Source organism: Mycteria americana, chromosome 4 (genome assembly GCF_035582795.1).
Source record: "Mycteria americana isolate JAX WOST 10 ecotype Jacksonville Zoo and Gardens chromosome 4, USCA_MyAme_1.0, whole genome shotgun sequence".
Taxonomy (NCBI): domain Eukaryota; kingdom Metazoa; phylum Chordata; class Aves; order Ciconiiformes; family Ciconiidae; genus Mycteria; species Mycteria americana.
This window is the reverse complement of record NC_134368.1, coordinates 76,280,123-76,295,319: the sequence shown is the minus strand read 5'-3', so window position 1 is coordinate 76,295,319 and position 15,197 is coordinate 76,280,123. Positions and strand designations below refer to the sequence as shown.

The following is a 15,197-nucleotide window of genomic DNA, read 5'->3' as shown; positions in this document are numbered from 1 at the left end:
AATGACGGGAAAATACTACTGGTAATGTCTTTAAACCATGCCTGTTCAAGAAGAATGCTCTTTAAAAAGAGCAACTTTTAGGTAAAGGAATGAACAGTAACACTATAGAACAAACTATTTCCATGCATGATGATTAGGGGAAGAAATGACCCCAAAAAGAGAACTGTGTTATATCAGACCAATTATGGATTCCCGGTCACAAATACGTTCTTTTAAAGTGCCCAGGTTTTTTTCCTCTCAGATACTACAAGAGCACTCAAAGACTCTGAGCAAAAGTAATGCAAAATTACAGACTACAATATACTGTAACACAATATTATCTTTATTTAAAAATCGTACAAAGTATAAACATAAAGATATAATTACACTGAAGTAAACCCTGCTCTTTACGTATCTGAATACTTAAGCAATGATACTGCCATCAAAAAATGCCTTTATTATTTCTCATTAAGAAATTTTATCTTATGGAGCGATACATCATGAAATCAATTGTTGTACATCTAGGAAATTTACCAATAGAGCTCTCTTCCACTGGGGTGTACACTTTGATTTGTCTCATGTGAGTGTCTCTTCCATTTTGGTGATTAGCTAGAACAGCAATCTGAATCATAAACGTACGAATAGGCTTCTTATGAGTATCTGTTAAAGGAACATGAATCCAGCCGCTTGGTTCCACTAATTCAAGTTGCTGCCAAAAACAAGACAAAAAAGCAAAATTCAGAAACAGTTAACATACTTAATATAAATGATCACATATTAAACCTGTTTAATAGAGCAGAGGCTTGCAAATCAGATTTTAGTTTTTCAAATGAATTTGAAATAGTACAGTTGAATACTTATAGCTAATTTGCTGCTGGTGTAATTGGATACAAATTAATTCGGTTGACTACAGTTCTGTTTGTTTTTGCCTTCCAGAATCTACCCTTCATTTTGTGCCTTAACCTTAAAATAAAAATCAATATAAAAAAAATACAGACTTGAGTATAAATTCAAGAAAATCAAAGCAGTACTATTTGGATCTTGTTACTGAAGTACACTGCTCAAAGATGACAGAAAATATGCATCTTAAAGTTAAATCGTTTTATCTAGGCACTCTGAACTAAAATATGCTGGAATGACTTATGTAGGAAACTAAATCTACACAGTCTGGGTTTTCAGAAATTCCTTAGATTATTAGGGGGACTGGGGAAGAGGAAGAGGAAAGTGACAGAGGAAAAAATACAGGATAACTCATGGACTTCATCTCACCTATATGTCAAGACAGATCCCTGGCCAATGAATAATTGCTGCACAGCCATTTAATCACATTCAAAGGTCCATTTTGACTTGGCTTTTATACAACAAACCAAGTGTAATATGATTTTTTTTTTCTTTTTTAATTTTAATCCTACAGAAACCAACGTCAAAGCAAGCAAAGAATTGCATTTCGTTAACTGTAAACCACATCACTGACACATCAGCATGCTGAAATCAAGCTAGATGCTATGCAGAAGTGTGGTAACAGCTTTTGTTTAAAGCTAGTTGCCCAACTTCAAAGCACAGCTCAAAACACATATGGAAGAGCACACAAGTAAGCGGAAGTCTTGGGGGGGAAAAGAGAAAAAAAAAACAAACACACAAGCAAAAAACCCAAAACAGTTGTCCACAAGCAAGTGGATTTCACACAGCTAAGCAAATAAGACTGCTGTTCTTAGCAGCCAAGTTCCTCTAAAGATCTATGCTTTGAGCAGCTCAAAATTCCCATCTTTCTCCTGAAAATACTGCATGACAAACATCCTGTCAAATGTCTTGCCTTTGCTGAAGCTTTCAAAAGACCCATCTGAGAGCTACTGTTTCAGAGGCAGCAAACACCCTGAGGGAATGACCCAAGAAACAAGTGAAAAAAAAGAAAGTTTCATGACTACTTTAAGTTTAAAGAGACAAAAAAACCTCTCACACCTCCATCTTAAAAAAGAAAGAAAAAACCCACAACCCAAAACTCTCCACTGCAGCAGGCTCTCCAACAAATAATTTCCAAAGCATTACATTCACTAAAGCTTAGCAGCAAATCTTCTCACTCCAGGAGCTAGACACCTCCACAAACACACATTCAGTTATTTGTTGTAACACTGTCCCTTTCAAAAATCCTACAAAATCTTTTTTTGCATAGGAAACTTCAGGTAACGGTTGGCTTTACAAAGTGATAAAAATGATGTACTGTTGAAGCAGCTTTACAAAGGGGAAATTTACCATGCTGAGGTAGTAGTCAACGGTTTGAGCAAGTATGCTTTGCATCTCCACAGTGAACAGAAAGGATGAGGATCCCAGTAATATTTTATTCAACTAGTACTAAGGTAAAGTGGCTATGATTTAGAAGACAATTAAAGGGTTATTGCTAATTAAAATGGCATTTTAATATTATTCTCACAGTTTACAAATTTTGACTGCTGATTAGAAGTGGAACATTTAAGTTCCAGAGCTATGATATCGGGATTTTTATGCTTGGATCAGTATGAAATGGATTAGTTAATACAGTAAAAAAAAAAAAAAAGTACCACTTTCTATAGGTCGACATAATTGGTTTCCATAATTGGTTTCAGACAAATCCAATATAGTTCAGGTTTGCATGCTTTATTGGGAAAGAAATTGCAAAGAGTTAAATGACGACTCCACCTCAAGAACCAAGAGAGCTACCAAGGGATTGGCAAAATTGGACTATTTGTACGAAAGGAAGTTGGATGCTTATTAAATTCAGAGAAAAATCACATCTTTTATTTTAAGAGAATGATTAGGGTCATAAAGGTAAGCATTGGAAAGATAGGAGTTGCAAAGGTAATTTTACTAATGTAATAATATACTTGTATCTTGTTACATAAATCAACTTTTGATTACATATTTATCAATGCTTTGTTTCACCACTGATCAATGGGAGGTGGTCATATGCTTTATTTATAGCATGTTATTTTTCAGTCCTGCTACAAAGGCGACCAATTTCTTCATGAGCCTTTCTACAGAGATGGGACAAGTAATTTCTACATCTGTAAAGCAGGCAACTGAGGCATTAGGTTAATTAGATTAAAATATTCCCTAGTTCCAGATATCAAATTTCACACACTTTGAACCTGATTTTTACTGTCCTTAGTAACATACAGTATTTTACATGAGGTTTAGCTCCCACTGAGTTCACCTGCAGTTATAAGTGTCTGCATTTCTGCAAATTGGTAAGAGTTCTCAAACCAGTCACTAGAACACACAGTATGAACAGCCACGTAGGAACAGTTATTTGAGTGCACCATGTAAAAACACCATAACTAAGCACAGATTGCACACAATTCATCAAGCAGCATTCAATTGCCTTAGCCACAAAGCCTTTTTTTTGTTTTATTCCTGAAATCTCTGCTTCACTTACTCCACGTTGCAACTTCTGTAACAGATGAATACACATCCTTTTCTGTATAAATCCTGGACTCACCCTCAGAATAGACCCCTTTCCCCATTCCAATCAAATAGTTGCCTTTTGGACAAAGTATGCAACACTTGCAATGAAGTTGGTGACTGTACTACAATGTATTAAGTGCAAGAGGTCTGAGTTAGACCTAAATGTTTGAAAAAAGTGAGCTCTTGATTTTTGCCCTCTAAATAACATTACTGTACTGTGACTTTTTTTGAGTCTTTTTTTTAAATTGATGCCTACATAGTTCAGTAAAATGATTAAAACCTTGAGACCCACTCAACTACTGAAGTTTAAATACAACAAAACCTAATGATAATTATCTGAACATCCACCAGAAAAGGACGTAATATTTTTGCTAGTATGATACACACATTTTCTGTGACCAAAGGAATGGTACAAACCAGACACACACACACGCTCCTAAGTTCTTCTCCTCCACATCTGTCATGCTCTTTCAGATGAGTGATTTTCTTTTTCCAGAGGGCCCAGATCCTTCACCAGGGAGAAGGAACAGGACATGGGAATAGGCAGTGGTGGTACAAGACAAAATGCTGCCCACTCTTAGTTCAGTGTCAGCACCCAGATCCAGCCGTTACAATTCCTAGCAGAAGTGGAATGAAATATGCAGCTCTACTCTGCCTGGAGCATTCCCAGTGTGAACAGAATCTAAAGGAAACTTACTGTGAAGTTTTAAGAAATTCCTATTAAGCCCATGCAAATGGCAATCTTTCAAAGCCTTGTAAACCGGTCTGGAAATTTGGGTGGATTTTTACAGGGAGGCAAAAGGCACATCCTCAACACAAAGGCTGAACTATTGCCAAATTTCAAATCCTTGTTTCAGAGCTTGGGGGCACTGGAGCATCAAAGAAGGACACCAGAATATTCTCACACAAGCAAAATAGCATACTTTTCACTAGCCTTATTCTTGGAACAGAACTGCTTTGGCTGAAACTTTCAAAAAACTTCAACCCAAAGCAGACATCTGGCATGGAAAAATCTGTCTGAACTGAACTTTGGCAAAAGTTATAAAGTAACTAAGAGTTAAGCCTTAAAATGGAAAGGGTCACGCAACCTTAAGTACAGGTGGCACTAGCAACTCTACCTATAATAAATATTATACTTTAAATCCATTTCAGTTGACTTTGCTGTCAACCCTGTTCTTTAAAAGCACTAGCCACTGTATAGACATATATATATATATATGTGTGTGTGTATATTTTTTTTTTTCACCTCAACTCTACCGCATAAGTCCACTATGAGATTAAGTTTCCTCCTGTATTTTTTCCTCCTATGTAGGTCATGAAGAACCAGTCACAATTAACTGGATTCCAGGAAAGTTTTAAAAACCAGCTATAGGATTAATTACCTGAGTGAAATTAAAAATAGGACATTTCTTTCTGTAATATGTTTTACCAGAAAAGGTTAAAAAAGGGAAACAAAAGGAAAGAATTCAATGCAAGTTCAGTATTAGTAACTCAGGACAGTTCCTGCAGCTCTAGACTAATCTTACACACAATATACTAAAAGCCTCGGGTTTGGGTTTTGGGGTTTTTTTGTTTGTTTGTTTTGGTTTTTTTTTTTTTTTTTTTTTAATTTGCTTCTAATACTATACATTTTGTGATAATTGGTAAACAAGAAGAGCATGAAAGTCAAAATAAAGGAACAAAGGGATAAAAATTGAAATGGAAAAATCACTCACCTGTCCTTTGCTGCTGTTATATACTCTTATCTATCTCTTCTCCTGCTTTTTCTCCATTGCTTTCTTATTTTTCCTGTCCTCTGTGTGCTACAGCTTTACCTATGGACATATACTCCCACTCCAGTAATCCATGTTATTTTGAAAGCCAAAGCAGAAATTATGTTCTCAATGGAAATCTCCTCCCCAGCCAATTTAATAGCCCTGTTTCTTCACTTTGTTATATAGTCCACAGATTCTAAAGAATTCCATACACATTTGGCAAGGCTACTATTGCAACTAATGGGTGTTCTACCATAGAAGATGCAAACCACACAACAAAATAAAAAAAAAAAAAAAATCAAAGCCAAAGCAACTTGAGGCTACACTTCAGAAAGATGACTGAACACAAGACCAGAGCTTTTAAAAGAAAGCTTGTTCTACACTGGTATTGATGGCCTCCCTATAGGATAGGAAATTATTTATCCAAAGAAGGCTTTTCTATTGTACTTAATCCTCAAGGGAATATTGACCTCTTTTCCATACTCGATGATATTCTGCTTAAATTCCGTGGTGTCTTCAAAGTGGCATAACTCAAACTGCTACTTCTACTAGGCTTCTAAACCCAACCCAAGTTGTTTGCTATATTTACAGTAGGCTAATATCCTTGAAACAATACATGATTTTTGTTGCCCTATGAAGATATCTTTTGTGAAGATACAGAAAGGAAAAAACCCCACTGTAAGTAGTTTCATATTCAGGGTCATTACAAACACATCCCAGAATATATGCTAGACAGGGCTCCCAGATTTCAGGGGAGTAAGTTTTTCTGTGTGTACATATGAAGAAAAAGCAGCCTGTTTTCTTCCCCTGAAGAAAAATAAATCCTCTTCTGCACACATGTACTGACAAAAAGCGGAGAATTACTGCTGCCATCACAGCTTCAGCATGATACAACATGATTCTGAGATGTTGGTAACTCATCACATTTCCATTTAATCATCTGACTACTAGATGCAAATGGCAACACATATTTCTAGTGGCTGCCTCTAAAACAGGCTGTGAAAGCAAACAGCATTTTATTTTACTCCTACTTTTCTCATAAAACTGTTAAAGCTGCTTCTTTTTATTTTAGTGACTTAGCCACCTTTGAAATTAGAAGTAGAGGCTAGACTCTTTCTTCACAAATATAATTTCGCCTTTCTATGTGCTTAACTAGTTCTTACCATACAGTTACATAAAAACCCTAAGCTTTTCAAAGCAGGTGTTCTCAATAAATAATGTATCCTTCCAAGCGGAAGAAGATTATAAAACTAAGTTCCAGAGGAAATAAATGCTATTTTCAGAAACGAAGTATTTATCAATACACAGACTTTCTCCAAGTTGAGTGACCAAATACAGAAAAGGCTTTTCCCTGTTTAGCCATTGTTTTTTTACAGCTATCCAAATATGTTTTCACAACAGCTGGCAAGGAGAAAGAAAGCTGGCTAAATTTCCATAACTGCCATGTCCTACCATATAGCTACCAGGATTCAGAATCAGTAGACCTCTGCATAATTCCAAGTATTGGAACTGTCAACACATGAAGTAGCAGAGCTTGGGCTTCAGCCATCACTTCACTTAGGAAGGAAGAGAACCAGTTAATAGCAGTGATGCACCAGTTCCAGCAGAAAAATGAAGCATGTCCAAAAGAAACTTCGCAAGTTCCAAGCGAGTCAAAGGAGGGACACCACATTAGCAGCTTAACAAGAAACACAGAAACATGCTGAAAGGACCCACTGTGAAAAGCACACTTCTTTGCTCTAACGAAGCAACGACCACCTAAGGAGGTGGCTCTGTGGTCTTAATCAGTCACCTACTTAAACGGTCAAGAAATCTAACTTCAGTCCATTAGGTAAGAGAAGTTTTCCATTCTTCCAAATAGCAGTTCCTGAAGAGTCTAGAGGAGCACAGTCCATCCCTCAGTAAGATTCAACTATGGATTTTGGGCAGACAGGAGACTAGCTGCAGGATACGCTATATTAGGCAGTGAAACCTGCAAATACTAAAAATTCCTATCATACACAACCTTTTTGTTCAAATGAGCTGAAAGAAATAACTTTGGGGAAGACTGGAAAAGTTGAAAAAGAGAAAGGTCAAAAAGATCCTGGCAAAAGGTTTTCTAGAACCTCCTTCAGACTATTCTGTTCCAGATTAAAACAGTAAAAATTAGCCAACGCCCAGGTGTTAGAAAGTTGTATCCAGTTAAAATAAAGACAACTTTAAATAAAATAAACACACAAGCCAAGCTAGAAAGAGTAAGTAAAGTTTACTGATATAGATTACCAAAATAACTATGTCACAGAATATGTATCTGAATCTAGAAGTAGCATAGAAGTCAACTAGACCACAGAGACCCTGAAACTAGAGAAGTGCTCAATCAGCTCAATATAACAGGGAAACACTATGAAAAAAGTCAAAATATATTAGGCCAAATTTTCATGAATGCACTAAATTTAACTTCATTTTGCACATACCAGTTTTCAACACATTCTGCTGAGTTTCTCTCAGAATCATTTGTACCCATATAAATAATCAAACGCATCAAGTGTGCCAATTCAGTTTATACAATTAAGCTGTTTGTAAGTGACAGTGTATATATGTCCAGAATCACCCATAGTCTGTCTTCATTTCACTCATTTCTGAATTGTTGAATGAAGTGGTAAGAAGTCCTGCAAAAATTAAATATTCTTTAGAAAACGCCCTGTAAAGTGACACTTCTGCTTTATTATGTCAAGCAAAAGAAGCTCACCATCATCTCAAGTAAAAGGCAGACATCTAAAAACTGGAGTTATAGCCTCTGATGGGGAAGGAATCTGCTAAGACAGTGCTATCCCACTATGAGGATCTCATCCTTTAAAATGATTGGCCAAGTTTTAAATACACTTGACAAGTTGCGAAAGAGCAACTGACTGAGATGCAAAAAGGATTCAAACCACAGAATTTTTTTTTTTAAAACAATACTTTGTAAATAGCATAAAACCATTAAATTAGAGGCTAGTGTAATGCTTGGAACTGAAAATATAATGCTTCTACACAGGTATCACTGAAAACTTGCAAGTAGTTTTTACACAAGACATACAACTGGATGGATGGAGATCTGCAGACAGATCACTGATACAATGCAAAAAACAAAAACCTATTGACAAACCTGTCCGGAAGTGTGATCTGAAGTTTATTCAAGCCATGCCCCCTCCTCTCTCCCCCAGCTCATTACCATCATTATCAACCTGAGCATCGCTATGAGTTTGTCATGGCTATCCAACAGGAACTGTGATACAGAATTGCCAGTGGGCATCCCTTTTGGGCATCATCTCAGGGACAAAAAATATGTTTGAAGAACTGGAATTCCTCAAAACAGTGTCATGTACAAGTCCTATACCACCTAGTGGTTCCCTACATAAAAAAAATATTCTTGATCCATTCTCATTTCCTTATGATTTAACAGCTAAATTCCTATGGTTTCTTAAAACAACGCAGGTTCAATCATAACAGCTAAACTACCTCCAAGAATCACAGTTACTATAAGTAAATAGCTACTCTACAAAAACGCATTGATAGGTTCCCAGTGTGGGTAACCAGCAAGCCATATCCTCCTTGCACAGTGGGCCAAGGATTAGCATCTATGATGCTCAAATAGAAATTCTTATACTGCCTTTCCAAATTTCATGTTTGGATGACATAAGCAGCACAACACATTGGACAATGTCAGTGGGTTATATCACATTGCCACCTTGTAGATCAGACAGGCATGTTTCTGAAGTAAGCAGATGGTGTCAACTGAGCTATGATGTAATCTAAATTTCATTTAGCAGAAATGATTCACCAGCCAGCTCGTGAAATAGTTTCATTGACTGGTCCATTTTGATATTCTTTAGAATGAGGTGTCCTGATTAGAATTTCCCCATATGGTAAAAAAGCAAGGAACCATTTGATTTGATTCTGCTGATAAAACAATGCAATCTCTTCCCAGATGTACTTCATCGATTCAGACAGAATTTCAATACTACAACAGGAATAAACTTAGGAAGAATACAGCATTGAAATTTAATCCATGAAAAGTTAAACAGGGAAAGTCAGGTTTTGCATTATTATTGCCCTCATAGTTTGTCTTTGAAATCTTCTGAAATCAGGGGAGGAGCACATAAAAGGACAAGAAGTAAGTCTTCGACATGAGTGGAGTCTCTGGTGAGTAAGCATGCACATAAAACTCAAATGGGAGAAAATAGGGTACAATTGCACATGCTGTGGAACACCAAGAATTTTATGACAGGGACTCACAGGAAAAAAAAAGCTGTTTCAAAAGTATCAAGTGATAAAGAATCATAAGTACTGACGCTTGCAAAAGAGTCAAGGCTGTGCTGAACTGCGCACAAACTCCTGACAGATGAAGTCACTTTGGTGGAAGTCCCACAGGTTGATACATGGATGGTCTGGACTCATGTGGAAGGGCCCCTGTCCGTGGTACTTAAGCAACCACCTCCCTGCCCATCACATTCAACACTACTGCATCTGCTCACAGTACTTGCTGGTAACACTTGTACAATCAGGTACATGCAGCCTGAGACACAAATAAATAGCCTGCCAAATGCTCAGCTACTGTGGATTTGTCAGCCAATACTGTCTTACTCAATTGTAAGTTCAGAAAATATTGTCATCTTAACTCTGGGTAGCAGAAAAAGAACAAGCAAAAGGAAAGAAAAAAAGAAAAAAGTAGACAACAATATTTGAATATTGCATCCTCTAGAATTTGACTGAAAACAACTCTTCATTCTACAAAATGTATCTGCAGAAACCATCAGGAATTTGTCACAGACTGTTTGCTAGAAAAGTCTCTCTGGGAAGAAAGGAACACTGTTTTCACATTTGTTGTGCAATATACACTTTTTTTAATATGTTCTGTGAGGGACTATCCATAGGCTGCTCCAAATTCATTACAAAAAATTATGTCTCAAGATGTATATAATATTTCAGAGAAGGCCAAAAATGTTAAATAGGCTTGGACAGTTTGCTCTCAGGTCCCATATCTTTAAAATCCTATTTTTTTGTTGAGCAAGGTCAATTGAACTTTTACATAGAGTTTATGCCTCACACATCCGTAAATTAATCTCATTAGAGGAGGACTGCCAGTCTGTGTATGTTTTAAGTGGCAGCCATCCTATCCACTAGAACTTAAGAAAAATACAAAAACCTTCTCCCCATCCCTTTGGAAAGCAGAGTGATCAAATCAGCAAATACAGAGTGACAACACAGTCTAGCACAGAGTTTCATACAGGCATGTATGGAAATAAGGCCTAAAACTCCAAAGCAAACCTTCAACCCACTGCAGAAAGTCATCTAAGTTTAGTTTGGTTTCAGCTAAAACAGATTCCACCTTAACAGGAACCTGTTGCTCCAGAAGAAATACTGTCTCCAACTGAAATCAGTCATAACAGCTGTGAAGTTTTGGATCTCTGATTTAATGAAAAACAGTTTTCGTAATTCATTTAAGGATCAGTCGAGTAGAGGAAGGGAAGGCAAACATATCCTAAGCTCATCAGCATTCTCCTGCTGGGACCTACAGCTCATTAACCAGCTGTCACAATAGACAGGAATGCCATACCTTTGCAGGTGCACTGCTATTAAACTTTGAGAAGACTCCTGGTATCAGGGGAAATCCTTCAGACCTACAGGGACTTGGCTCCAATGTGAATCTCAGTTACTTCACTTGAGCTTGGCAGATAGCATACTGAAGCTGAAAAAGCAACAAAAAAAAAAAATTCTTGAGCTTACGCTCTAGAGCAGTAGCCTGGCTGACAGTGTCAAAAATAGGTAATGCAGCCCAAAACAAGCTTTCTGCTTCAGTTTGCCTACTTCTGGTACCTACGTTGTTTAAAGCCTAAGTTGCAGACATACTGGAACAGACTGCATCTGGACAGTCTGGTCCTAAAAAATGAATGGTAGAAAAGCTACCATTTGCTGCAAGTCTTTAAACTTTCCAAAATTCCAGCATTCTGAAAGATGAGGGGTTTTTTTCTATTATTATTTAAAAAAAAAACAAAACAAAACAAAACCAAAACAGGGTACTATCCAACTAAAATTTTAAGTAGCTCAGAGTATTGTAGATGCAGATGGGAGAAAGGAAACAGTACATTAAAAAACCACAAAAAATTACTAGAAAATATATAGCCAACACTACACATTTAGAAAGAAGTGCAAATCTCATTTAGTGAAATCAAACATTTTTACCTTTTGGGAAGCACTTCAAATCGTAAAAGCTTATCTCAGTGCAATGTTTTTTAATTTTACGGACAAGTAACTTAGGAGGAAGCCCCATATACACAAGGTAACAGGTAAGTATTCTACTAAGTAGGAGTCTGGCAGATGATGACCAACTGATACAAGTCATTTTTGGTATGCTGTGTGACAATACAGAATAGAATCAGAAGATTCTCTAACAATTATATGTTTAAAGGATCAACTGCTGTAAAAATGGAGCAAATGATGGCATAAACATGGCAAATGTGATTCACAGAAGTGTTTCTTTGAAAACCCTTCCAGTAACTTTTACCTGATCAGAAGACAGGAAAAAAAACCAAGGATACTGCTTTACAAAAAAAGCATCAAACACAACAAAACAAAAAACCCTACAATTTCCCAAGTTCATTCCAACAAATGGCACTATCTGCATTCAAACTTTCTAGTCGCAACACAAAATAGTGACAGAACTATCAAAACAACCCACCTGGTTGAGTATGTGGACTAAGGTTTTCATAACAAAGGAAATACAGCACAAAGTTCTTAAAAATTACTTAAGACGACATATTACTAGCCCTTTTATTTAAATTCTTATCTTAGTCGTGAATTTGAGTTCCTCCCCCTCTCCCCCAAAAAAAAGCACTGAAGAGCCCTAAGATTTTCCAATTCCTGTACTAAGATCTAAAAACCTTAGTCCCTCTTCAAAGCAGCATCCATCCAAAATAAGGACATCATCTCCTACAATTTCCAGGTGAGTCAGACTGCTCTCAGGGAAGATAGTAGCTTCAACCATCTACTGAAGAGAGGTAGGAGAAACCAGGAAGTAGGATAGCAGAAAGTGAAAGAGCAGACAGCTATACAAAGAGAACAGAAAACAGATTGAACAAGAGTAGCAGAACATGCTACAGCAAAGAAGTCTGAAAACATATTTTAAAAAACTCTGACATTCAGGTGAATTTACATTACAAATAGGACTGCGGACCGAAGAACAGGACAAGGTGTTAATATTGGCAGCTGCCTTTTATGAACACCACAGAATCCTACAAGAAAGGAGAGAATAAGCAGAATTTCCTGTAAGCAAAGAAACAAGTGCTTTAAAAGACAATCCTACAATAGTTACTTGTTAAGCAATGGCCTTATAAAAGATGACCTTAAGGCAAATAGAATTAAGACATCAGAAACGAGGAGACAGAAGAGCATAAAGGAAGAAGTCCTACCAATTTTTCCAAACCAGAACTGCTGGGTACAAGCAGAAACAATATAAATGGACTGTATGGATGCACTGCACAAATTTGTTGCAAATGGAAGTTAAATGACTGAAAACACTACTGGGAAATAACTAATCTTACAAAGGTGCAGAGGTTTGCAAAATGGATGAAAACTGTACTTCCGATGTCTGCAGTTCCCATTTGTTCTAACATATATAATGGAATATTATGTTTGTGTGAAAGCAAAAAAAAAAAAAATCAGCTCATAATTTACCTTCAGAATTGTTTAGCCATATCCAGGAAATATGTCTAGACATAGCTACAGTTAATTTATACAAAGAAAGTATTTGGAAAAAAAATCAGATTATGCAATGAATATTAAAGATTTAAGTGTCTGAAAACTAGCCACACTGAATTAATCCTATATCAAATCATCTTGAATAACTTAGCGGAGATAGCCTAGTGATTACACTTCATCCCTTGCACTTTGTATCCCAGAGAATGCTGGAATGCTTCAGAAAAATTAATATGGGAAATGAATAAATGTAAGAAAATGGGAATATCATGAGATTTTAAGAAAGTCAATAGTAGTAGTAGCAGACAGCTGCTAGCTCTCAAGCACCCTTTATAGGTGAGGCAAAGAAAGTACATCTAAAACAAAAGAAAAACATTCCCCTCACTGAAAAGGGCTCTCATTACAGATTGAAGAGAACTAGATTTCTGATCTTCTATCGGAAGACAGGGCCACAAAACTGCATGGCTCTAACATTTTATCTGTTACACAAAAATGTAGTTCCTGAGTGACTTTAATTGGTAGAAAAAGACTGCAATAAATTATACCCGAGTGCTACCAAATTAAAAAAATCCTACTTATTCTTTACCAGCAAGAGGACAAGTTGTTGCTTTGTAAGACACAAAAAACACTGGGGTTAAGTGAAAGCATTTCTCCTGATTCCACAGGAATGACTTGTTTCTGAGGAAGTAGAGAATGAAAGAAGGTTGCCTCTCCTAAAATCAAGGAATTTAAAGACCCTAAACCTATGTAAATAATCCCGAAATCCGGCAGAAGTATAGTATACAAACAAGTAAAACATTTTTGCATCTGCATAAGGACTCTGTGGGTGCAGATACTCAGTAAAGCCGAGTGGGGCAAAACCCGATAAACTGTAACATTACTCAAGTTCATTATAGCATGCCAGATTTCAATAAGCAAATGCAGAGTAACATTTCACAGGATCCAGAGCAGATGTAATGCTCAACTCAAGGAATATTTACTCATTGGAAACAAATGCAAGAGACTGTTGTGAAAACTATTTGTGTAAATTTAAAATGCAATGCAATGCCTCATCTGAGAAAGATCCCAAATTCATAAACATGTCTCACTGGAGATATATTTTTCATACGAATGAACTTTAAAAGAGAAGAAATAGGAGTATTTCTTCTGTCTGTCAGAGGTTCAGCTGGGTAGTTTTATATGAGCCAGAATACACTATCATAAATTTGCAAAGCTGGAATCAGGACTGTTGCCCAATGGAAGCATTTAATTTTACATCTACACATAATTTCTTTTTCGTTAACATACTAGAGCAAATGCAGTAGCGTTTTTGCCTTTTGCTTGTGCTTTCTTACGAATCCATGTGTAAGCGCGTCCAGAAAAATACAAGGCTATGTTTCATTGTTTAATGTGGGGGTCAGATACTGGACTTTGCTTCTCTCAATCTATATGAATTCTATTTCTTGACTTCCTTCTAGGAGTCAAAGATTCCTCAAGTCACCATTCACTCAAACAATGTGCAGTTCAAAAAGACATTCAGATGGAGCTATACAGCATTGGGCTAATGACTGCCTTACTGCAACAGCATGTCTACTATAAATAGCAGTCTGGCATAGTCTTAATGCTACATTCAACAGATGTAAGAATATCAGCTCTTCAGCATAAACTGTATGAGAATCGAAATAAAATTACATCGTGTACAATCCTGAAGAATCAAGGAGCAGTGGACAAAACAAAACACAAGAATGGCATAATTGAAAACTTGCTGACCTATAGGCCTACTAAATCCTAAATCTAGAGCTACTGTTGAATATCATCTTACTGCTTAGAGATGTGAAGTCAGTAACAAGCTGATGGAATTGGATTACAAATGTATGTGACTCACTGTATACCTTAAAATCCTGTGGGTACATATGCTCCTCTGCTTAATTTAATTCTGCTATGTGAGTAAATCTTTATCTCCTCATGACAGACCGTATAAATAAAAAGAAGAAAGTCGAATAATTCCACAACAGAAGCTCTTACCCCAGCAGTGCTGGATTTACCTAAAGCCGATTTATGAAAACCTCTCCATTAAACACGGTGACCATCATAATCACAACAGAGACTTGTTGAAACAGAGGGAAGCCTACTTGAAAATTTTACTAAATCATTTCTCCTGATATGGAAGCACAACTCTTTTCGCAACAACGAAAAAACAAAATATGATTTGATTTAACCTTACTAAGTATCCTCAATAACATCATTTGCTAAGAAGTAACAAATTAATCTCAACATAAGAGAAACAAATTGGGATTTTCTGCATTTGCTAGTAGAAATTATCCAAAAAAC

General features: G+C 36.6%; 1 protein-coding gene across 10 annotated transcripts in view; it reads right to left on the bottom strand.

The window, feature by feature from the left end:
• Window positions 1–304: 304 nt before the first annotated feature.
• The window catches only part of ANAPC10 (anaphase promoting complex subunit 10), a 38,975-nt gene continuing 24,082 nt past the window's right edge, over window positions 305–15,197 (bottom strand). For 5 of the 10 annotated variants that reach the window (XM_075500981.1, XM_075500980.1, XM_075500979.1 and 2 more), the window contains exon 5: window positions 305–688. In XM_075500981.1, the coding sequence (XP_075357096.1) occupies window positions 458–688 (231 nt within the window). In that variant the 3' untranslated portion in view covers window positions 305–457. Of the gene's footprint in view, window positions 689–7,800; window positions 7,820–10,749; window positions 10,882–15,197 lie in introns of those variants that run through there. The other 5 variants (XR_012775627.1, XM_075500985.1, XR_012775629.1 and 2 more) reach the window with 4 other exon arrangements.